Source organism: Solanum stenotomum, chromosome 5 (assembly GCF_019186545.1).
Source record: "Solanum stenotomum isolate F172 chromosome 5, ASM1918654v1, whole genome shotgun sequence".
Taxonomy (NCBI): domain Eukaryota; kingdom Viridiplantae; phylum Streptophyta; class Magnoliopsida; order Solanales; family Solanaceae; genus Solanum; species Solanum stenotomum.
Genome location: NC_064286.1, coordinates 62,970,802 through 62,997,573, shown reverse-complemented (window position 1 = coordinate 62,997,573; position 26,772 = coordinate 62,970,802). Strand labels below are relative to the sequence as shown.

The 26,772-nt window shown below is 30.4% G+C and overlaps 2 protein-coding genes across 2 annotated transcripts; one reads left to right on the top strand and one right to left on the bottom strand.

Moving 5' to 3' along the window:
- Positions 1 to 3,119: 3,119 nt before the first annotated feature.
- Positions 3,120 to 5,892, top strand: LOC125864806 (zinc finger protein JACKDAW-like). The gene is made up of 3 exons (XM_049544889.1): positions 3,120 to 3,617; positions 4,037 to 4,436; positions 4,808 to 5,892. The coding sequence occupies exons 1-3, from the start codon at positions 3,476 to 3,478 to the stop codon at positions 5,742 to 5,744; spliced, it is 1,479 nt and encodes a 492-aa protein (XP_049400846.1). The 5' UTR covers positions 3,120 to 3,475; the 3' UTR covers positions 5,745 to 5,892.
- A 6,254-nt stretch (positions 5,893 to 12,146) lies between these two features.
- Positions 12,147 to 17,651, bottom strand: LOC125864804 (small RNA degrading nuclease 1-like). The gene is made up of 12 exons (XM_049544886.1): positions 17,481 to 17,651; positions 16,767 to 16,946; positions 16,585 to 16,674; positions 15,901 to 15,969; positions 15,393 to 15,533; positions 15,112 to 15,228; positions 14,964 to 15,033; positions 14,646 to 14,746; positions 14,141 to 14,275; positions 13,946 to 14,053; positions 13,011 to 13,115; positions 12,147 to 12,873 (listed from the first exon to the last, which is right to left on the bottom strand). The coding sequence occupies exons 1-12, from the start codon at positions 17,511 to 17,513 to the stop codon at positions 12,529 to 12,531; spliced, it is 1,494 nt and encodes a 497-aa protein (XP_049400843.1). The 5' UTR covers positions 17,514 to 17,651; the 3' UTR covers positions 12,147 to 12,528.
- Between the last annotated feature and the right edge of the window lie 9,121 nt (positions 17,652 to 26,772).

The window sequence follows — 26,772 nt, the reverse complement described above, 5'->3', positions numbered from 1 at the left end:
AGCTACATATATATGGGCCAATCATGCGAGTATATAACAAATAATAAAAGGAATAATTACGAGTCTTATAATATATATTGGTAAACTAATTGAACGAAGCGTATATATTTGTAACTTTCCCAATATAAAACACACCAACTATTTGATGTCACAATTATTTATTTCAAATCTGGTATAATTCTGCAGTAAGAAAATAGAAAAAATTGCCAACTAGCAAGCAGAAAAAGTGAGTTATGACAAATTTAAAAGAAGAAGTTATTTTCAAAAGGGCTATCATATATAAAAATGAAAAAAAAATAGTATTTTGAAAATGATAGCTAACAAATTTGATTCTTTTTTTGATTATTATTATTATTATTTTCTTGTAAAACATGTGTTATGTATATGAATTTAAGATTTCTTCACATGCACCTCGCTCTCGTGTGTTCCAACTTTATGTAGTACTCCAGCTATGTCTTTGAATGGTCGTAATCGTCGATGACCCAACCCATGTCCACTATAAGCTTGGCGAGTTGTCCCTTGAAAATATTAGACAGAGTTATCATATATAGACTTTTCTTCTTTTCTCAAGATTGAAAAATAATCGAATTAAGAAAAGTATAAAATAGCTATTATTAGTTTATCCATCTAGTATCGAACTTCATGGTTAACTAATTTAAATTCATGTTATATATGATTTTATCGTAAAGAATTAACACTTTCTATAAAAAAAAAAATTCATAATTTACAAAGTTCATGCTTAAAAGCACGCGATTCTTCAAGCATGCACATATGTATCAACAATTAAAATTTCCTCTTACGTTTTGTTTTATAGTTATATATATAGTTAAATACTATTGTATAATAATTGTTCGATTTGTTGAGTCCTTATGTCGGTAGGTGATATTTTTATGCCTCTTATATTATTTTAAATAATTTTTATCTCATGTTATGCTAACTTTCAATATCTAATATTTCTTATCATTTCAATTTATGATTTTCTCGATATTGGATCCGAAATCCGATTATATTTTCTCGATAGACTTATAAATCATAAAAATTATATTCATCAAGTTATCCTCTCCTTTTCTAAAATTATCCTTATTATAGTTCAGACCTTTTAGATTATGTAGTAAGAGAAAACAAAAAAATATTTATTCTCTTGATTTCTAAAATCACATTTATATTTATTATTATAGTAACACACATTTTAAACAGCAGAGAATATATAAAACAAAGAACAAAATTACACAAGAACTATATATATCACCAATCAAGTCCTATAATATATTTTTAATTAAAGATTTTAAATTTAAATTTTATATATAATTTTTTTTTAACTTCCTAATATTAATACAAAAAAATTTAAATTAGTTTTAAAACTCAAAATAAATATCGAATAAGAGTGTGGGAACCCCACACGCTGAGTGTACAGTGACACACGTGACGAGAAGAGTATCAGAGATTCACGGACTAGCCCTTGGGAATTACAAAACAACAGAACTGGTCCCCTAATTTTTTTGAATCAGACACATGTGGGTCCAAATTGAATTAATTATTTTGTAATCATTTTATTCTTCATGTCTCAAGATTATATTGGAACAAGTAATGAAAAGGTCTCAAACTTTTCTACTTTCACTTTCTCACTTTCAATTTCCAATTCCAAGAGTAATTTCTTCTTAGTTTGTAAAAAAAAGTAGTATTACTCTTTCCGTCCACCTTTAATTATCGTGGTTTTTTTTTTAGAGTTAAATTATAAAAAAATTGACTAATATTTTATGAGCATTTTTCATCATATCGATATGAAAAAATTGCAATTTATAGTACTTTTTGTATAGTTTTTGAATATTTATTTTTTATTTAAAATATCGAATTAATGTAATCTCATTTAACTTTGAAAATTAATCAAATTGACTTTCAAAAAGCATAACATTGTCAAATATAAGTGGATGGAGGGAGTAGTAAATTAAATCCCATCAATTTACATCTTTCCCTCCACTTTTTTGGTTATGGTTGAAAGATTTCATTTTTTATGTTCTTTTTCCTTATCTAATGTCCGATATCCGACTTCATTATCATAGAAATTTAAATTCAAGACTTCTAATTAAGAATGAAAGAGTACTCACCATACTCTCACAATCCTAGTTGGTTATTTTTTATGTTTTTCATATAAGTTGTTATTTAAATTTACCATGGTTTTATTTGCATCGTTATCTTCAAAGTTGAGTATTTAAATAATCATTTTTTGATACATCAAGAACTATTTCAATTGCGTAAGATATATGTAAAAGATTAAAATTATTATTTTTTCTATATACTAAAAAATATTTTAACTACATAATGTGTATGAACTTAAACAATCATTTTTGCATACACTAAAATCATTTCGATTACATATATATGAAGGAGTAAAATATTCCAAACATAATTTTCTCCACATTTCACATTAAACAACAATGAAATTAAATAAATTGTGGTTGGTCGTGACTTTGATAATAGGAATATTTTAGCTCGAAAGACTACAAAATGACACACAGCTCTACACATTCTAGTTACAAGCAGCATACAGCCAATACATATATATACAACATGGTAAGATATGTAGTTAGGTCAAAACATATATTATTTTTATGTGATTGATAAATACATAAATTTGAACTTAAAGCTTCTATGTTCGAATTCACACGATCAAAGTTAAAAAGTTTGAATTTCGAAATTTCTTCTGTACAATATAAATTGAGATATAAGAAGTAATAAATTTATAATAATAAGTTAAACTACATCATCAATATAAAGAATTTTACATTTTCGATGTATAAAATAAAATTTACATTCCCTCCGTTTTAATTTGTTTATTTTATTTTCCATTTTGGTCTGTTTACAAAATAATGTCTCTTTTTCTTCTTGACAATTCTTTAATTTGAATTTTTCCACCATATATGTTTAAGGTCATAAAATGAAAGAGCATTTTAGTACATTCTTCCTATCTTTAACTTAAAATCACAAGATTTAAAATTTTCCTTTTACTTGTGTAAACTTGGTGTAAAATAAAAACTGGACAAACAGATTGAAACGGAGTGCGTAATATAGGTGGCCCCAGCTGCTAAATCTATGGCTGACCGACTTTGAAAAAATAAAAGGTAGAGATAAAGTTGAAAGGAGAGTTGTATAGAAAAAGAGAGGAAAATATTCTCTTTAGCTTTCAAGTTGGTCATTCTTTTTTGGTGTTATCTTTTGAAATCAAACAAAAAAAATTCCCAAGAAAATATTGTATTTCTCTTCATGTGTTTTTAAGATTTACACAACTTTGTGTTTTTCTTTGTGTTGTTATTGTGTGCTACTACTACTACTTATGTTTGTGTTCTTTTGGCACAATCTAAACAAAAAAAAACTTGTGAGATTTGAATACTACCAAGGTTTTCTTAACTGTTTGTATTTGGAAAAAAACACACACTTTGTTTTGTAGCTTAGACACAAAACCAAAACATTAACAAAAATGATGTCTGGAGATGTGTTTTCATTTCCTTCTTCTGTTAAAGCAGTACTTCCTCATCATCATCAAGAACTTCAAACAACAAACCCTAACCCTAAACCTAATACTTCTTCAAAGAAAAGAAGAAATCTTCCAGGAACACCAGGTATATTTATAAGTTTCAATCTTTTGTTTAATTTATTGCTATAGTGTTATACATAACTTTGATTTGCATGTCGTGTGTATAGTAAGCAAAATCATACGAAAAGAAAAAAGGATATGAGATAACCATAACAGATACGTCAGATGATGTCAAGGGGTTAATTTAGACCATGTTTTTTTCAAGTTTTAGGAATCTTGAACTCATGATAAAGGTCAAATCTTGAATCCGCTTCTGAACTACACGTATATAAAAGACTTGCTTTTTTAGATTTTGTTGTTTGGTTTTTTGAGTTTTTTTTAAGTTAAATTTTTATGAGATAACCATAACAGATGCGTCTAATACCATGTTTCGAATCTTGAATACATAAAGATCAAATCTTGGATCCGTCTCTGAACTGTGCATGTTTATTTGTTGAATCACAGATCCAGATGCTGAAGTTATTGCACTTTCACCAAAGTCACTCATGGCAACAAACAGATTCATATGTGAGATTTGCAACAAAGGTTTTCAAAGGGACCAGAATTTGCAACTTCATAGAAGAGGTCACAATCTTCCATGGAAGCTAAAGCAAAGAAACAAGCTAGAACAAGTGAAGAAGAAAGTGTATATTTGTCCAGAAAAGACATGTATTCACCACGATCCATCGCGTGCACTTGGAGACCTAACTGGAATTAAGAAACATTTTAGTAGAAAACATGGAGAAAAGAAGTGGAAATGTGAAAAATGTTCAAAGAAATATGCAGTTCAATCAGATTGGAAAGCTCATAGTAAAACTTGTGGAACTAGAGAGTACAAATGTGACTGTGGCACACTTTTTTCAAGGTATTTTTTAGTTTCTATTTACATGTTTTTTTGTTGGAGAATATATGTTTTAAGTACAATAAATGCTCATCCATTCATTGAAGTAAAATAAATACTCATCAAATAATAGTTTGGCCATCGTATCGATTCTATTTTTGAAAGATCTTTCCTTGCTCTAAGGCAAGTGCTCCAAACTTAAACTCCACTTCTCACTCAAGAAACTGGTGAAAGTCATTCATTATTTGAAATATCGATGAAATTCATGAACAAACACAACTTCAAATCGATCCAAATACTCTTTTTCGATTTCAACTTCAAATTGATATATGTTTTTTTTTTTTTCAATTTCAACCATTTTACTATTGGGATTTAAATGTATTCTTGTATTGCAGAAAGGATAGTTTTATCACACACAGAGCTTTCTGTGATGCTTTAGCTGAGGAGAGTTCAAGAATCACATCAGTTGGGGCTACCAATTTGATCAACTTCCCAAATAATGTCACATTGTTGAACCAACAACAATCAAATTTACATGGCGGATTCGCAGGATTTAGATCAGATTTTGGTAGTTACACAACTGGTAATAATAATAATTCTCTTCATCAGCAGCAGCAACAGCAAAAACCAAGATTATCACTTTGGTTAGATCAACAAGCAGCTAATCATAATAATCCTCTTCAAATATCTTCAAGTTCAAATCTTTTTGACAATTCAAGCACAGGGGGTTTTCAAGAAATGATCCAAATGCAATCCCAAAATGTATTTGGATCATCTAATTCAACATCTGCAAGCTTTTCAATGGCTGAAGCATACAATTCTCTGTATTCCGATAGTCAAAACAGCCAATTAACCAAACCAAATTCGACCACGCCAATGTCTGCTACTGCACTTCTACAGAAAGCAGCACAAATGGGTTCTACAAAAAGTAGCAATCAATCAACTTTCTTTAGCAACAATTTCAGCAAACTGAACTCTTCTTCTTCATCCTCCCCAAATACACCAACTTTTACCAGTTTACAGAGTTGTGAAACAACAGATCAAATTTTCGCCAAGAAATCTGAAGATTACACAACGTCGTTGTTACACAGCAACAACGGGCTAATTGGGTGTCCGAATTTTACTTCTTCAGGGATTAATTTGGATGAGGCAATTATGCAAACAGTTGGTATGCATAGTACTCAAGCAGTTTCAATTAACGGTATGGATAATTGTTTGACGAGAGATTTTTTGGGAATTAAACACGAAGGGAATTGTCAGTTTTTGCCACAAGAGATTATTAAGTTTGCATCGATGAATAGTTCAGCTATGGGGTTAAGCCATTTACAGTAAACAGTTAGTCACTTAGCAATGGCGACTGTCTTTTCATATATATTTTTGTATTTCGCAGTACAATAATGTAAAATGCTAAATTATCTTACAACTGTTGTAGCCCCAGCTAAGCCTATTGTTAACTAACTTTATCGATCTAACAGTATAACTCTTGAATTGTCCCCTTTAAAATATAATAATCGGACAATGTTATACAAAGTTTCCACCGAGTGAACAAGTTCCTTCTACGTAATATTACTCCAGTAAATAAGTTGGATATTTAGAAAAAAAAATAATTTAGTCTCTCTTTAACTATCATCTACTACTATAATATTCTCAGTAAAATTTGAAAAAGATATGTATATGCAAACTTTATCACATATCATAAAGATAGAGAGATTATTTTTTAAAAACTCTTTGATTTAGAATTTAGTAGTTATTTCCTTGAATTTTAATATGTCGACTAAGAATAAAACAAGAAAAAATGCAATATTGGTATTAAGTTATTCATAATTCTAATTTCAGATCTTGTAATATTCCGATACGGTGTTGGTCTCTCCAATATTTATATTATATCATGAATCTTAACATATTTTAACTAATCACATCATTTATTTAATCCTTATTTTTTTTTAAGTTAAGATCTGTTAAATTAAATTTGCCAGCTAAGGAGGGTCACAAGTACATAATTACGTACAATAATTTATAGTTAAACGTGTTTAATCACACATCAGACGGATCAAATGTAAATGTCCCACTAATAATTAAGGCACCATAAACTTTATAATAATCCTCTAAAATAAACATAATTTTTTGGCTAATTTCAAGATTTGTAGGGTCTTAAAAATTCGAGTACGGCCATTTGTGTTGGGAAGATGCAAATACTAATTAAAACGATGCCATGCATATTTGTGTTTATTCCTTACGTGGAGAGTCAGAAATTTTATTAATAATTTTGAAATATGAATAATTAAACATATTAATAGAATTTAAATGAATCCTTATTTCGACATGGCTCCGCCACGGTAATTTTGAAATTAATTTTTTTAATTATACGATAAAGACTATTGAGCTTCAATTTTTTTATATATATATTTAATTTATCTTTTCTACAGTTTGTATTAATCCAAATTTGTTTTACTCCAACTATGTAGCATCACACTCCTTTTTGTAACATTCTATTTGGCATTTTGTGTAGGATAAAAGGTGGCACGGAAAATTACGAGAAAGTGTATAGACTATTGTCAAACCAATCAGCCTATTTTAGTCAATCTTGGTTGGCTTTGAAGAATCTTTTGAGATTTTGGTTTGGTTTAACTTTTTATTTTTAAATTCACTTTTTATATATTGACAAGATTTTTTTAATTGTTATTTTTTATTCAGTATCTAATATATATCTATATTGAAATTTAATTAATTTATATTTGTGTCACATAAATTATTCTCAGGAGTAATTCATGTTATATCAGTTATATTTAAAAGCAATGATCCAAGGCTCGAACACAAACCTGAACAAACTTCATCTATTATGCCTGATTAATGAGAAGATTTAGAAGGTGAGGGGTGTACTGTGTACATTAAGGGGAAGTTTGGTGTGACGATGGACAAGAGGATTTAATTTAGGGATAATTTTTAAGTGGTCTTTAATCTGTTGTTTGTTGTCATTTAATCTGTTGTTTGGTTGTCAAGGGTGGAATAATAATCACATGTTAACTTATTCTGGGATTAGATAGGTAAAATAACAAAATACCCTCCTTAAAATCCACTTTTATACACCACTTTACATTCATGTATATTAACATAATTTTTAACAATATTTATAATAGCATTCACAACCTTAATTATTCATTGTTCTTATGATAATATATTTTTCTATTAAAAAAATACATTTTATAAATACAATTTTTATTTATGAATATAATATAAGTTGAATTTGTTTGCCTAATTCTTATGTTTATTTATATTTTGATTTCTCTCAAAACGTTCACTCCACTATTAAATTGCATATTTTCAATCAAATAATTTATTACTCACTTAAAAATTATATTTTATATATCAATTAAAATGTAGATAATTTTAATAATAAAAAAAATTAACTTTTAATAAATTTAAATGGATGTTTTATTTTTAAGCTAAATAAGATGAAGGTTTTATTTTTAAACTAAATAATATGAATGTTTTATTTTTAAGTTAAATAAGATGAAAGTTTANCATGTTATGTAAGTTATATTTAAGAGCACTGATCCAGGACTCGAACACAAACCTGAACAAACTTCACCTATTATGCCTGATTAATGAGATGATTTAGAAGGTGAGGGGTGTACTGTGTACATTAAGGGGAAGTTTGGTGTGTCGATGGACAAGAGGATTTAATTCAGGGATAATTTTTAAGTGGTCTTTAATCTGTTGTTTGGTTGTCAAGGGTGGAATAACTTATCCCAGGATTAACAATTAGTCCTGGGATAAGTTATCCCTCCAAGTGGGTGGAATAAGGATCACATGTTAACTTATCCTGGGATTAGGTAGGTAAAATAACAAAACACCCTCCTTAAACCCCATTTTTATACCTCACTTTACATTCATGTATATTAACATAATTTTTAACAACATTTATAATAGCATTCACAATCTTAATTAGTCATTGTTCTTATGATAATATATTTTTCTATTAAAAAAATACATTTTATAAATACAATTTTTATTTATGAATATAATATAAGTTGAATTTATTTGCGTAATTCTTATGTTTATTTATATTTTGATTTCTCTCAAAACGTTCACTCCACTATTAAATTGCATATTTTCAATCAAATAATTTATTACTCACTTAAAAATTATATTTTATATATCAATTAAAATGTAGATAATTTTAATAATAAAAAAAATTAACTTTTAATAAATTTAAATGGATGTTTTATTTTTAAGCTAAATAAGATGAAGGTTTTATTTTTAAACTAAATAATATGAATGTTTTATTTTTAAGTTAAATAAGATGAAAGTTTAATTTTAAAAGCACACGGCACAATCACGGAAATGCACACCCAAAAATATTTAAGCTAAATAAGATGGAAAGTTTTATTTTTAAGAATGAATAACTAAAACTTGAAAAAAAAAACTAAATAAGGTGGAGGATATTATTGTAAACAAACAACTTATTCTTAGAAATTATGCAATGAACATAAGTTTGAATAAGACAAACAAAACAAACAACAAAAATAAATCCCAGCATAACTTAATCAAATATAACTAATTCCATCGTAACTCATCACAGTATAATTTATTCTAACATAACTAATCCCAACAACCCTTAAAGGAGAGTATTGATAATGGTAAGATTATTTTGGTATGTGAAACTAGACTAGTAGTACTTCATCCGTTTCACAAAGAATGACCTACTTTGACTTGACATGGAGTTTAAAAAAATAAAGAAGACTTTTGAATCTTGTGATCTTAAATTAAAGTTGTGTCAAATTTACAAAATTGTCCTTTAATCTTGTGGTCTTAAACATGCCACGTGGAAAACTGAAATTAAAATATTTCCAAAAAGGGAAAGAGGTCATTCTTTTTTAAACGGACTAAAAAAGAAAAAAGGTCATTCTTTTTTAAACGGAGGAAGTACTATTTTAGACCCACTTTTCTCGATGGAACAGTTTTTTACTTTTGAGAAGTAGGCCTTGCTGCTATAGGCTTGGTAAGCTCTGCTGATGAATATTGTAATTATTGAATAATAATTAGCAACTAATAATTAATTTATTTAATAATATGTAACAGAGGTTACATCAAGCTGGTCATCATCGTCTTGTTTGCCTCTTGAGAGGTTAATTTAATAATATGGATATTCATGTAGTGCTTAAGCCTAACCACTCCTCTACTAGCCAAGTGTTACATCATCTTCACTTAATTCAATCTATTTCCACTCTCCAAGGTCTAACGACATTAGAAGCATGTATAATACCCCCATATATCTACTACTACACACGGCTTTTCTTTATATTCCATCTTTAGTCCTTTACATTTATTTCATGTATATTATGCATTATTATTGGGCCCGCACGAACACCGCTTATCTAGTTTTTATATAGAGTTGGTATAAAAAGTTGTACTTGGAGAACTTTTGGGGTCAAACAATATTTATAAACATATCGCTTATGTATATCTATTTATTCAATTTTATACCGTCTCTCAATCTCCTTCAAAGTAGTTTCAAACTGATTACACCCTCCTTGAACTCTGTACAATCATATTTCTTTAGCTCTCCTAGTCCCATGGCCTCGTCTTCTTCTAATTATGGCAGAAATGAAACTTTTTGTAACAACAGTGCATAGATGAGCTCAACTTTTAACAGATGACAAAGTTAAGCCATTTCTAATAGCTCAATGACATATTTAAATCTTTTTCCTTTTTTTAATAATGTATGACACTGAGACTCGAAGACAAGATCTCTGTCAACTTTGATACCACCATGTATCACACTTGGTTACCCTATAGGGCAATGAAATCAGCATTTATACAAAGAAAATACTGAAACAACAAACAACACCACCCTTCTCTGAGTTGCCTTTAAGTTTTTTCAAATGCCTCAATTTGCGTCCAAACATTTGAATGTTAATATATTGATACCAAGAACTTAAAACAAACTGTTCATTTCTAAACATATAAGCTGAAATACAAAAAACAAAGTAATGTATTGATAAAGGATCTGACACGAGTACGACTAACTTCTTCAAGGATGGAGGTGAGTGATCTTCCGTATATTGACAGTGCTCAAAAGTCTACTTTTTTCTTAGGCTAGTTGGCTAATACAAAGTCACAATTGTTGTTTGGCTCTTCTAAAGCATCCATTCCCTTGAAGGTTTGAATTGAATTTTGTATTTAAAACTTGAATAGAAAAGTAAGATTAACTACTCCTTCCATTTCAAATTGTTTATTTTACTCTCTTTCTTAGCCCATTTTAAAAAAAATATTTCTTTTAAAGTCTTTGCCAAATCAAAACCAAAGAGTACATCATTATTAACAAGTTATAACTACAGACTGCAGTAAAAAAACTCTCTCTTCTCATTTTTCTCCAACAACTCTCTATTTCTTCTACTCTGCTCTAGACGGATAAAAGAAGTAAACACACAAGAAAAAAAAAAAAAAAAGCAGAAAGTTACATATACTATATACATATAAAATAAATAATTTTAAACAAATTAAAACAAGATTATTTTCTTATGGCTCCGCCCCAATGGAGCTACATGTTGTTCGCCCTCTAATCATTTTTAGTACAATTCGATGTTTGCTTGGCTTTCTGCACCCACACTCTTGCTCTACGAAATAAGAATCTCGTAAGGTATACGCACACTCTACTCGCAATTTAATTATTAGCTGCGGGAAACGATGGAGTCAACTTTTTCTTGCAAGGAGATGGCCTTCTTAATCACACCCTTTCTGCACTCCCTAACACCAGCATCGATTCCACTAATGGAGTCCAACTTGAAAAGCAGAGACATCAGCGTTTCATTCACCCGCAACCTCTCCCTTTCGTCTCTCCGAATCAACTCCGCCGTTTCTCCGCATAAAAGCTTCCGCTCAATTTCATCCACCTCTTTTCGTATTGACATAATTCTCTTCACGTTTTTCCTCACCATATAACCACGAAATACCTTCTGGATCCTTAACGCTGAAGCAGATCTTCTATCAGGCGCCTGCGCCACATCATCAGATTTCTGTGTCGGGGAGGTCCGATCTGGATCGGAACTGACGGAGTGGACCGGAATCTGAACAACCTTCGTCGCCGGCTTGATTCCGGCAGATTTCTGATGGACCGATTGTACTGGTTTTCCTCTCGAGGAATAGCGAGGGCGAGCTTGCTGAGACCAATTTTCCATTGCTAACTTTGATCGGTTAGTTGAGATATTTTATTTGAATATTTGATAGCTAACGATTTTGTATTGTAAAATTCAATGAGACAAGCGGTTAGATTTTCTGCTATTTGAGGTAGAAGCTGAATTTTCCAGAATGAGAATTGAATATTCCAGAAGTTTCCAAACATCTTCTGGAAGGCATCTTAGCTTTTGCTAGAATGTTCTTGAAATTCGCGGCGATAATTAAATAATGAAAAGAGTATTATAGGATGTTTAATTGTAGTAAAATTCTTTGACAAAAAAATATCTCCAACCAAATGCAGGATACAAGAAAATGACTACATTTATAATTTAACACACCGAAAAATATCTCCAACCAAATACAGGATACAAGAAAATGACTACATCTATAATAAAACACAAGCTAATACAAGTCGATAAAAGAAGTATTTCTTTTACAGTGACATCATTTGACTGAATTTCATGGTGATATTATTGTGTATAGAGAGCACAAAAATAAATAAGGTAGAGAGATGCACACAAACAAATCAAATAATACAGAGAAAATTGAAAGAGTTACAAAGTTCATAAGCTTAAAGAGATGGAAGAAATCCAGTTGAAAACACTGATACAATTTGATCTTGCCTGCAATTCAGGAGGAAAAAATCAAATAAGTAAAACAAAAAAAAACTATCAGCCCTTCTAGTAAGACTCATGGCTGCAGTTGCTGTTATGATATTCGACGTCGTACGGAGATAACCTTCATTAACAATAAGGGAGATTCTTCTTTCTCCATACCCCCTTCTCTTTGTCGCAGTCCTAAACGAAACAGCATAACCAAAAGCTATTAAACAATAGCTGCTCTTTTGACCTTCATGAAGCATAGGTCTCTGGTGTCGAAATAGAGTATTTGTATCTGTTTTCCAGTAGGGGGTGTTGCCCATAAATCCATCGAAGAGTTAAAATCCTTGTTTCCTCACAAGGTTAACGATGATTTTGTTCAAGCTGGAGATTTCTTCGTCTCTGTGACTTAAATCTTTCTTTAGTTTCTCAATCTCCATCAAATGAGTTTCACACTGATTACAACCTGCACCAGCAGTCGCCTTGAGTTCAGTACATTGGTCTTCTGTCCTTGGTTTCTTTGACTCTACAACGGCCTCTTCATCCTCAAGTGACCTCTTCTTTGGCGTGACCTCTTTATCTTTAGAATAATTATTGGCATCCATCTTACGAACATAACAAGACCCTGATACACCAGAATCAAGATGAAATGAAACGAGCTTCTGTGGCCGTCCACCAATATCCTAACAAAGATGGATAAAAAAAAGTTATGACATTGTCAGTTAAATTAGGACATATGCCTCTTTCGTGTGCACATTTGGTATCTCTGATTAGACAATGAAAACACCTTTGTGCAAACAAATCCTGAAAGTATACCAACCTTCTCTTGGTTGCCTTCAAGTTTATCGAATGCCTCATTTGCCTCGTGCTGATTTTTGAAGTTGACAAAGGCAGAATACTTGTCTGCTTGCCCTTTTTTATTAGCCTGCCAGCAGATCATAGATGGACAAACTAAGTATTATCGAGCGAAGTTTGAACTAAAAAGTGATGAACCGTACAGATTCTTACTCAAACATCATTCGCGTGCAAAAATCTTGATTACTGTTACTGTTTCTAAAGAAAACAATAGTTACTCGTAATTCTTAAATTGTTGGTTCCCACAATATTCTAAATATAAGAGAACTATAATGTATAATTCTTTGTCACTAGTAGCATGATATATGAAAACAAGTCATCGATCTAACTTAAAACTTGAACACCTTAGCCTCTAAACAAGATCTGTGAACTAGTTTTTTTGGGATTAATTGACATAGTTTTCATAATATTCAATTTCATTGCAATTTTCATAATTATTTGATCCATATAATTTAATTTTGTGTGTGCATGCACATTTTTCTCCATTTGCCTCTTTTTACATTAAATCCCATGCTTTCATTGCGCTTAGCATTTCCAGTCTCAACTGACAGAATAATTGTTGTCACGTTTTAGCCTTTAACAATATTGCCTTTCACTTGCATCAAGTAGCTGCTATGGCTTTTTAATAATGTTGGCAATGATTCATGTCAATGGACTTGTTTACAAGCACGTATCACTTGTGGGTAACTGTTAACATTTGACATGTACATGAGTAGCTTCTTGCAAAGAATGATGTATTTTGAAGAATTAGCACAAAGCATGAATATCCATGTCATACCAGCATGTGATTCTTCACTGATTGAATGTTGACATATGCTTTTATAAACTAGTTCAGACTACATAAAGATATCATTCATCATTGATATGAGATGAGAGAAAAAAGCATAAGATTCTCCTAACCTTAACTTCCACAGTAAAGTCTCCAGGAATAACTTTGTGCAACTCTTGGCTATGAACAGCTGCAGGTATTCTGTGGACAAGTAGCTTTGACGTCTCGGGCTCTTGCGCCTAAATTTAGGAGTAGATGACTGATGACCATCTTATCAATCAGGAAACAAGGAACTGAAATTTAAAATAAAAGGATCTAGACATTACCTCATCACAAACCAATGGTATGATATTATCACCTCCACATTCAAGCTTGGCAAGAACAAGTTTCATTGCAGTAATCGCATCATCTAGACAATTATGTGGAGAGCCTATCTTTCGAAGGTCAAACCCTAACACAGACTATTTGGAAACAATAGTAAGTAACAATGGCATTGATCAAACAGAGCTTGTGATAAATAGTTTAATACTTGTTAAAAACTTAAAATCTTCCGCTTGTAAAGTAATGATAGTTGGAAAAAGGATAACAGCGACAGAAACAAACAAAAGAATTTGTTGATAAAATGCAGCACGCTTGTTTTTACCAACATATAAAAGAATAGAGCTCTTTAGAGTGTTCAGATACAAGCATTTGAAGAAATGCCTGCACTTTGTTCCAAAATAGAATTGGAAATTTGGAATCTTAAGGAGGGTTGGTATGGACAACCATTCAACAGAGTGGACAGATTGCAGCATGGAAAGATGTACCTATTTTTTTTTTAAAATGTCTTACCTTACACAAGTTACTTAAGGAAGGTCTTCTATTAGAAGTTTGACCCTGATATTTGAATACATATGATGTGTCAATCACTCTTGCATGATCCATCTTCAAAGCTGTTAAAAATGACATAACAGAGAAAAAAGCATGTCGTAATTCTCTAAAGAACAGGGAGAGAAAAGGGAAAAGGGAATAGAAATAAAATAAAAACCTGGGGTACTAAAAAGAGACATGATCATACAATCATGTTATTTCCAGTTAGCAGTAGATATGCACCAAAGATTTAAATGTTAATTAAAAGAACCGACACTTATGATAGAAGATGTAGCTTACCACGAAGATCATTGTGTAAACTATGGCCAACCAATATGGTTCCATGTGATAATAGCTTCTTCAGGGATGTCTGGATCATAACACCCAAAAGTTCAGACAAATAAATTGTTAATGGCTACTGGACAACCTAAAGTGGACAACTTTATACCTGTACATCAGCCAATGAACAAGAAACTCCTTCTAAATCTCCAGCAGTTATGCCAGTAATGTCAGTTCTGTAATCTGCAACTGGTTTGTTGGGATTCACAAATTCATTGAGTTTAACCTGCAATTTCAGAACCTCAAAATAACTTATGGTGACATTAAAAAGAGAGTTGTACCTCAAAATAACTTATGGTGACATTAAAAACAGAGTTGTGCTACATCAGAGATAAAGAGGCCTCATTTTGCCATTTGTTATATAACATAAGGTACAAATCATAAAAATACCTCTAAATTACGGTCCACAGCACAGATTCTGACTAAAGCTTCAGTACCATCTTGGCAAAGGACCATTTCACAATCAATTGCAACCATGTCCTTTGATTGAATGAAATTAGATTTTTTACTCCTTTTGGTGACCAGCCAGTCCTGTTCCCATGGATGTTAGTTGGGGTAAGAGAAGTTTGGTTTTACAATAGAACAGCCAATTATACAAGGCACAGATTCCAGTGCCACAGAATTAATTCAAGAAACGACTATCACCAGTTGAATAAACAATCTAAACTAAAATGCACCTATCATTTCCTGCAGAGGATCAACATGAGCAAGTATAGAAGGAAATCATGAAAAAAATTCTCAAAAACAATATGCTCTATTTCAACACAAACAAGCTGAAGCATGGGACACTATACCTCCTATAAACTGTCACAGAAAACATTTTTCATTTAGGACTTTTTCTAGAAATTGAACTTCTAAAGTAGACAATAAGAAAAGAAAACAAAAGGAAGTAACGAACCTCCTCGTGTGATGGAAATGAGTAGTCTATCGGATATTGAGGGTGCTCAAAAGTTAAGCGAACGAGTCTCTGCACTGCCACAATGTCAATTTATTAAGTACCAAAGTGGTTAGATGCAGTGATCATAAAGCTTCACAAGAATATACCAACTAGTCACTTCATGGAAAATGAGTAGTTGGGGATCCAAAAGAAAAGATTGCAACTTTCTTTTTTGATAAGGAAAGATCGCCACTTTTTTGCCATACAATTTATCTGAATATCACTTTCATTTGTTTTATATATTTTATACGAATATCAATGATGATTGGGCTAGTTTGCGCATCTTGACTATAACCCCCTGAGCAAGTTGCTACACCCACCAAGGTGTTGTAGCTGGTATTCACACCTGAAATCTCCAGGTTGTTGCTTACTCCCACATCTCAACTACTAGACCAACCCTTTGGAGATCTCTATTTGAAAATTAATTTTGAAACTCAAGAGAAAGTAAGATTAACTATATTATTAACAAGTTAACAACAGTCTCCAGTTAAATACTAACAGAAAAAGTTATACTTAACAGTTAACTAGAGGTCAATTAACTATCTTCGATCCACTTAAGTAGATTTCCCAACTATCTAAAAGAAAAACTGCCCTAATGTTGCAGTTATTATTAATAACACCCAAAAGCCAAAATATATTGTTCACCTGTTCAGCGGATTCACTGTCCGGGGAACTTTTCTGGAGCTTCTCAACAGCGTCTCGGTTTGAATGACATTGAAACACCTTATCAAAAAACTGCACAAGAAAGGAACATTTTAGTATTCACAATAACAGAATGCTTTTACGCTAATTAAACAAACGAAATCTAGAAGTCCATCTATAACCACCTTTAAGTCATCTTCGCTAAACGTCTTTAAAAATGTCAGCAGCACATCAATGGACCTCTTGGATGGGTCACTCAAGCTAACCCCAAGCTTCTTGTCGTAGGATCTCAAAAAATCTTTCCACCCTCCTTTACTTCCCTTCATCTCCCGCTTTTGAGCCAATTTTACAATTTCAGCAAGAACCTTTTATAACATTCAAAATAAAAAGGCACAACATCATTTCTTCTGAACCAAAGTGTTACAATCCAATCTATTACACACACATATTTGCACACTTAGAAAGCCCTGATTACTATCTAATTTTAGAAAAACTAAACGCAAAACCAGCTCCAAAATATAGATGGCATAAGGCCTATAATAATTGTCAATTCTACAGATTACTGCTCCTTTCATATAAGTAAACAAACCATTTAAAACGATTTTGGCTTCTTGACAATCTACCATCCAACAACAACTACATATACAGTGTAATTTCGATAGACCCTCGGCTCGAAAGAGATGAAAATGTACTATATTACCAATTTACCATTCAACTAAAAGAAAAACTTGACACTTTATTACCAAACAACAACATACCCACTTGTAGAGTATACACAGACCTTTCCCGTACCTTGGAGGTAGAGAGGCTGTTTCCGATAGACCTTCGGCTCAAGGAAACTGTATAACCAATTCAAAAAAAAAAAAAAAATTGCTACTGTATTCTGCCGAAGAGCTTACCTCTTTCTTGGCTGATTCAAGTTTCGATTCCATTGGAAATTGAATAAAGTTGAGATCTTGCAGGTAAAAATTGATAAACTTCTGAGTAACAAGGAAGGGACAGGTGGAATGGAACTATGGAAGTAATTCTAGGGTTTATGGATTGAGGGTTTTAGGATTAGCCATGGTGGAGACCTAAAAAGGTTGATTTAGTACCCCCTAACTTTTGTTTTTTATACATTTGGTGTTATAAGTTTCCTTTATTGCAAAATCTTCACAAAATTCTTTTCTTTTATGGTTTTATGCTCGCGTTGGAGCTACGACTAAATTCGAATTGCACACTACAAAATCTATTTAGGGTGGGCGCTCCCAAAAGCATTATCAGCCAAAATATAATCTCATTGATTTTCTACTTTGCAACAATTTGTGATTTAATCCCATGAAGAAGATAAATCTTTAACTTGTAAATTTAATGAATGATATTGAATTATCAAATCAATTCGTTGAGAATTAACAATGAGAGACTATGGTTCATGAGTTATTTTTTAAGGACAAAAGATAGAATACATGTGTTTTTGTGCTTACAATATTTTTATGCTTTCGATGCATCACACACTATTTAGATGAAAAATATACATTACTACTAAATCACCTTATAAATTTTGCATTTTTATTCAACACGTACCTAAGTTGTTTGTAGTCCTAAGCAGTTGGTTATGTGATAATCTTTATCACATGAAAAAGACATGAATACATCCCTTTTTTAAACGCATGAAAGTGAAGAAAATAGAAAAAAATAATTTTTCGAATCGTTAATTGTCGCATAGTCATATATTTCATCGATTACATTATTTCAATTGTGCATTTCTTCTTAATATATATATAGATATATAAAGGGCAAATTACATAAATCACATACTTTTAAGGCAAAATTATAATTTATCCCTTAAAAGTTTATAATTACAGAAATCCCTCAAACGGATACAATAATATAAGCGATGATACATTAATCTGATGCGCGAGATATATTAATCGTTAAGTAAGATACATTACATTTTATACATGATACACTAATCTGATGCGCGATATACAATAATATAAGCACGCTAATACATTAATCTAATGCACGATATACACTAATCTGATGCGCGAAAATGAGTGATTTTGGAGATTTGTAAAACTTATAGGGAATAATGGTAATAAGTAAACTAAAATTTGGGATTTCTGTAAATTTTCCATATAAAATCCATAGTAAGAATGCTAGTTCAATTAGAATGGGCTTTCATTCGGCCCAAATCTAATTTTACCACAGTTGACAGTAAACCCAACTATGTTATCAAGATATTAGGACAAATCTAACACCACTTAACGGAAAATATGGTGTAAAATTTGGTATCATTAAGTTTTAGTACACTTGTATGTGATTTCTTATACTTCATATGCGTACTTGATAAATATGCAATGGAAAAAGAAGGGTAAATGTTTATTTCACATCTGATATTTACATCTAATCGTGTAGATTTACTATAATTAAGTGAATTAATAAGTTGATGATGCATATTAAGCGTTGCAGGCCTATGTCCGAACACATATATCATGTATCTATTTAACTTGATGTAAACATCGGGTCTAAATNATTACAGAAATCACATACTTTTAAGGCAAAATTACAATTTATCCCTTAAAAGTTTATAAGTACAGAAATCCCTCAAACGGATACAATAATATAAGCGCTGATACATTAATCTAATGCGCGAGATATATTAATCGTTAAGTAAGATACATTACAGTTTATGCATGATACACTAATCTGATGTACATTTTATACATAATACACTAATCTGATATACATTTTATACATGATACACCAATCTGATGTGCCAGATACAATAATATAAGCACGTTGATACATTAATCTGATGCGCGAGATACACTAATCTGATGCGCAAAAATGAGGATTTTGGAGATTCGTAAATTTTATAGGGGATAACGGTAATAAGTAAACTAAAATGTGGGATTTCTGTAAATTTTCCATATACAATCCATAGTAAGAATGCTAGTTCAATTAGAATGGGCCTTCGTTCGGCCCAAATCTAATTTTACCACAGTTGACAGTAAACCCAACTATGTTATCAAAGATATTAGGACAAATATAACACCACTTAACGGAAAATATGGTGTAAAATTTGGTATCATTAAGTTTTAGTACACTTGTATGTGATTTCTTATACTTCATATGCGTACTTGATAAATATGCAATGGAAAAAGAAGGGTAAATGTTTATTTCACATCTGATATTTACATCTAATCGTGTAGATTTACTATAATTAAGTGAATTAATAAGTTGATGATGCATATTAAGCGTTGCAGGCCTATGTCCGAACACATATATCATGTATCTATTTAACTTGATGTAAACATCGGGTCTAAATAAGATTTTGTCAAGAAAAAAATATATCATGTACATATTGGTTTGATGTAAACATTGGGTGTAAATAAGTTTTTGTCCAAAAAAAATAGTCTTTTTTTTCGCAATTCATATGAAAAGATTCAAAATACGAGGATTAAAACACATATTTTTTTACAATGAACAATGAGCATGTGCTACTAGCTAGAACATATGCTCAATTAACTTAATTGGGATCTAGGCAATGACAATCCTAAGGAGTAGTTCATATACTTCTTATATTTCCTATATAACTACATGTCGAAAATATGTTACTTCGGTGTTCATTTTTATTTGTTCATTATATTAGAAATATATATTCATAATTTATTTGTTCCGTTGAAAATCAAGAGATAATTTACCATTTATACCTATTTTATCCTTATTATTAAGTATTATATAATATTCATTTCCCAACAGTTCGATAACTTAATAACTAGGAGTGATTCAATAGGTGTGTCAAATTCAACATTAATGGAGGAAGTATATTTTGGATAGCCAGAAGTGTGTAATGACTCAAGTCCAAATATCTAGGTATTGTCTAATTAGATTCGTGATCTCACAATTTTATTCTTTTAAACTTTAATCTAAAAGGTACCTCGAACATAGAATTTAATCTCTAGTTTTTCTCCATCTCATTCATACGTGAAATTCTATCAAACAAGCATCATGATAGACTATGACTACGAGTCCATGACCGGGATCATCGTCTCCTGCCCATTATCCATGCCTCATATAAGCAAAATGCTGGTGTTATCTAACCGTCACCAAAATAATAATTACTAGGAGGAGAATATGGATTAGACAGGGAAGACTCTGTGTTGAAGTAATAAGAGATCAACATGTTTTTCAAAAAAATCGGTGAAGTGTCAAAATAGTAGTACCTTTTTCTTCCTTTGTCTCGAAGAAATTAAAAGTGTATACATACATACAAAACATTAATGTAAAACACTTAATTATGTCTTGTTATTAACTTTAATAGTACATTTCTCTTTAGGGGCAGAGCCAATACACGGTCAGAGGTTCATTCAAACCTCTTTCGATGAAAATTTATAAAGTATTTTACACTTGGTACAAATTATTTTGAAAAAATTACATAATTTCACAAATATCTCTATCGTATTTATTAATTTTTCCTATAATTTGAAATAATTACATATTGTCTCACTAATTAATAACTTCATATTAGATACACCAGTTACATGTATTTTTGCTATTAGATACACTCAAATAGGGAGAAAGGTGAGTGAGAGAAAGGGAGAGGCGAGTGAGATAGTTTATGAATCTCAGATACATGCAAATCAAACTAGATACAAGAAGAGATGCGAGAGAAAGGAGAGTAGCGAACAAGATAGGAGAGAGGCGAGCAAGATACTTAGATACATGTGAATCTACTTGGATACAATATATAGAGAGAGAGAATAAATTACACTTAATTTTGACCTCATGTATCCAAGAAATATGTATTTGGACGTGCCAAAGGTATATATCTAAATCCAAATATCTAAGAAGTTATCAATTATTTTTTATGTATATAAAGTAGGTGTTGACCTCCCTTTGACTAAATCATATATTTACTTCTTTGTATTTAGAACCTTTGAGTAAAAATTCTAACTCCGATACTATTCTCTTACTTATATAATCATTGAATTTACTGATTAGATTGTTGATATTTATGCTTTATCCAGTTTCATAATTAAGATTAGGTAAAAAATTTGAATCCTATTACGGTGAAGAGAAAAGTTGACTGGACTATAAATTAACTTGTCCCCATAACTTCTGGAGAAAACTATTTAAGTAAAAAACACAAAAAAGTATTCAGATTTGACCCTAGAAGATTCTAATTAAAGAAAAAAAGCCTATAATTTAGAGTGATTCATTACCTAATAATTATTATGTTAATTTGTTATGGAGTCTTTGGCTTCTCAAGTGTTTGAATAATTTTTAACCAAGTCTTTTAAGTTGTGACATTAATCATTTTTAAAATAGAATAGACAACTAATTAATGATGGTCTTTAATTTCACGTAGGATAGAAATGGAAGATTCTCAAAGTTTGGTTTTAGACCTTTAACTTAAGTATGTTCTCTAATATCGAACAAGTAGGGTCAATAGTTTAATATTTACGCTATATGCAGTAATAAAAAAAATATTTTACCCTACAAGATAAGTGTCGTAATTCGAGCTAACCAATGCCCAACCTATGGTCTCATTAGCATCAGGAGAATTTACACAATCAAACATAAAGACTTTATGATAAAGTAAATGGCTCGATAAATATAAGACTAATTAAATTAGTACCTAAAGAAGTGGAAGAGTACTATCAGATTGTTGCCCATAATATATCGATAATCTAGAAAATAGGATCAATAACCTACTATGACAAATAAAAAAATGTAAAAAAATTACACTAGCTATTAGAAATTAACGTTTATGACTAAAATCCTTTTTCTACAAAACTCACTTTAATATCTTTTCTTTTTCTCTTTTATTTTCACTATGCAACTTCTTCTGATATGTATCCATCCCAAAAAAATAATCTCTCTAGCTACTTTCACAAGGTACGTACGTAGGAATAAAATTGTCTACATAAACCCTCTCTAGACATCATCGACTTATCAAATTACGCTCGATACGTTGTTATTCATGTAGTCACTTTCTTGTCTTGACTAACTGGATTTGGTTTTTTGTTCAAATGTGTTTTTTGGTCAAGAAATGGACGGTTACTTGGTTTAGTTAAGTTGTTACCGACAGACAAAATATAAAGATGGATTTGATTGATTTGTTCTTTTAACAAGACCAATTTAATTTTCATCACACATTTTTAGGCATTATGGTTTACATAAATCACGGCTTCAATGTTTCTTCTGAAAATAACTATATACTAAAAGACTAAGTAACATCATTTGTCACTTTCATGATTTTATTTTACTTGTATATATTCACATAGTCTGTAGGTCAAATATATAACAAGAACTTTGGAACATGGAGCATTAAATTATTTGTCTTTGATAGAGATTGATGAATGAACTTTGTTATGAAGGTTGTACACATTGTCTTTGACTAACTTATATAACATACTAATAAAGTAAATAACTATGAGTTTAAATTATATACACGGAGAATCTAAGTAGCTTAATTAATCGACTACATAAACTTTTGTCTTGTTGAAGATGGTTTGATTTTCCGTCTTGTAATCAGTCCCCTTTTATATGTTGCAGATCCTACTTTCAAAATTACAAATCTCGCATACTGTAAGAAGGTCTATGGTAGATATCATTTAAATGACTCGAACATATAAAAAATAATTATAACATAATCTTACTTTATACACGTCCATGTTACGAGAGCATAAGCATATAAATAACACCCTTTCTATTTCATTTATATGACATTATTTTTTAAAAAAAAAAATACAAAAAAACAGCTATTTATATTAGAAAATAATTTTGAATTATAAAATTTTAGATCATAAGTTTCAATGAATTTCTTATTTTTCTTTTAAATCTCAACTCCACTAAAACACCCTTACCTAAATTAAAGTAAAAAGAGTAATATGCATGCACCTACTGATTTAATATCTAAATATGGCTCTCACAAGTTGTGGGAGATGATTAGTAGCTTAGCTTTCAACTTTATGCATGCTTTAATTGGTCCAAATTAAATGGGATGTGAATTGCCAACTTACCATATTCATCATGATGAATAAAAAAAAGGAATGGGCCTAGAAAATCGCGGGGTCAAAATTAAAATTGTGTAAAAATTAAAAACTATCAATACATAGTATATATACATACAAAAAATATTACTATTTAGTCATACAGTGTAATTTTTAACGAAAAAATATCCACCAACACCTCTCAAGTATATGTGGCTCCGCTAATGAGGTGGGATGGGTGTGGGGGGTGCACAAAGTACCATGAAAAAGGAGGTGGACTTTGTATAAAGAGCCAATTATGGTAAAGGAAAGAAGTGGATAGGGTCAAATAGAGATGCTGAGTGGACACTAGACAATCTCATGAGCTTCAAACATAACATAGCTTCATAAAGAGAAACATATTAATATCACTAAAGTAGGAAACTACTATATACTATACTACTTCTTCATTTTCGTCAGAATTTGTGGCCAAAATCTTACTCCGTCGGTTTCATAAATAATGACCTAGTTTGACTTGACACGGAATTTAAGAAAATAAAGAAGACTTTTGAATCTTGTGGTCCTAAATTAAAATTATGTCAAAAATATAAAATTGTCCTTTAATCTTGTGGCCTTAAACATGTCACGTGAAAAACTGAAATTAAAATGTTACCAAAAAAAGAAAGAGGTCATTCTTTTTTAAATAAACTAAAAAGGAAAAGAAGTCATTCTTTTTAAAACGGAGGGTGTAATAATTATCGTAAATAGATGTTATCGCAATTTTTATGATTAAAATCTTGATAATTCATCAAAATTTACTATCAAAATCGTTATAATTACCATAACTTAATATCAAGGCAAATCTTGATCAATAAAATATTAATTCTATCAACCCCTCAAGATTCTGATGCAAATATATGGTTATTTTAGCACCATTTGCAAATTATCATTTGATAACGAGGATTATCCCAATATAAAATTTTGAAATTGAATTTGACCGACGTTTGATTAAGAATATTAGCTAAAATCGAGATAAAATTTATACAAAAATTCTAAAATTATGTATCATATTATATAAAGTCTGAATATTTATTTCACATAAAAGATGAAATTACTCATTCTAATTATAATTTTGAAATAACCTTATATTAAACTCATCAAATTTTTTATTTTATTTTTTTGTCTTTTGAAGTGATGAGTTTCTTGTCATATTTACTCAGAAACTCCTTTCGGTGGTTAAGCTTTTCCATATTAGTCAGCTGAAAAAGCCCCACTTTGACTAATATGCTTTTTGTTTTGAATTTTTGTAAAAAAATTATAAATTAAAATAAACAAAATAATGATATTTAATTATTTATAGCAATAAAATTTATCGTTATTAGAGAATTTTCCCCTTATTGTACCAGTTAACATATATATATGTGCACAGTCAGGGCCAGACCCACAATATATTGTTCTCGGGTGCTCGAGCACCCATTAACCTCGTTTCGGAATATATATATATATATATATATATATGTAGAAATTAAGAGGAATTTGTATAAAATTAACATATAGCACCCAATGAACAAATAATTTGACCGATTCATTGACTCTTGAATGGGTGCTTAAGGCTCTTTTGGTGTTGCTGAACCCGAGTTCGAATCTAACTTTTAACATGTTTTTTATATTTTTGACTTGAGCACCCACAACCTTAAAATTCTAAATCTGCCATTGTGCACAATGACCAATGCAAATGTACAAAATTCGAAAGAAACAATTCAAAATTTAAAATTGATAGATTTTAAATATAAGCATTTTTTATACGTCAACTTATAAATTATAAGAATAACTTGTTATAAGTATTAACTATCTGTACATATTAGTTAAATCCTTTCCAAATTTAATTACAGAATTTTGATTTCTACCGACTTCTACTTTTAACAACGATAAGATTAAAAAAGCACCTTTCATTTGATATTAAAATAATTAAAAAGAAAAAGTAATTAGGTGTACCTTTATTTTATAGAAGACTCTAGTTCAGTAGTCACATGTGAGAATGTTTTTGTTTGACTTGTTTGCTAACTATATTAACTGTCAAAATATATTCCATTCAAAAATTCAAATTTTAAATCGAGAATTTGTCGAAAATAATTTTTCAGTTATCTTCGCAAAGTAAGGGTGAGACTAATAAACACTATCCTTTCAAATTGTACTTATAAATTACACTGAATAAATAATCGTCGTTGTTTTTCGCTTGCCTTTAGTCTTCCTTTAACCAAACATATTTTCTCAATAAAGGTTAAAAAAGGAGATGATTTAATATACTTGAAATATTTTTATGCCTCATTATTATTGGAACCAAAAAATATTTGTTGTTTCAAAATGTGTGCCTCATCATGAGATATTCCTTCTAGTTGGGCCTTTACAAAAGTATTGTGAAGACTGAAGTAGAGAGTCAAAAGCATTGGATGTTTTTTCCCCAACCAATGCAATTCAATCACTTGGAATTAGGCTTTTCCCACTTTTTAATGCTTATTAACAAAAAAAAATTTTAACATTACGAGGTAAGATTCATGACGAATCAATAAATTTATTAAGGCGATTTAATATATACATATATAACGAATTTAATGGATGTTAAATTTATATACTATGAAATTTTCTGGTGCCACTACCTAGCGCCGCTCTGCATGCCTGAATAGAAAATGTAGTTCTAAGTACGTGTTTTTTACCATAGATTTTAAATATTTTACATTTTAAAAAAATTTATGGAGTTGGAGTTGAAGTTGATTATACTTTTTGCAAAGAATATTTGAAATAATGTTTATGCTTAAATTGAATGCAATTAAATAAAACTTCATATCATAATAAGTTGTTATCCAAATTTGAAAAACTACTTAATGTTGGATTTGAAATACAACTTCAACTTGATTTTGAAATACAACTTCAAGTTGAATTTGAATTTTTTCAGGTCACCAAACATTGAATTTTCAAATAATTAAGTGAAAATTATTCAGACAAAAATTAAATAATTTTTATGACCAAACGGATCCTTTGTGAAGAAGAAAAGATTATAAAAGTGAAAAACAAATCACATAAAATTTGGTTATTGCTTGTAACTTGCTTCATTTTATTAGTTTTTTTTTTTTTTGTCACCAAGAAAACAAATTTTGCAAATTAGTTACTCCACATACCAAAAGGATTCTTCAAATTCAAAAGTGGACAAAAGTGTCACTCAATTTTAGTTAGG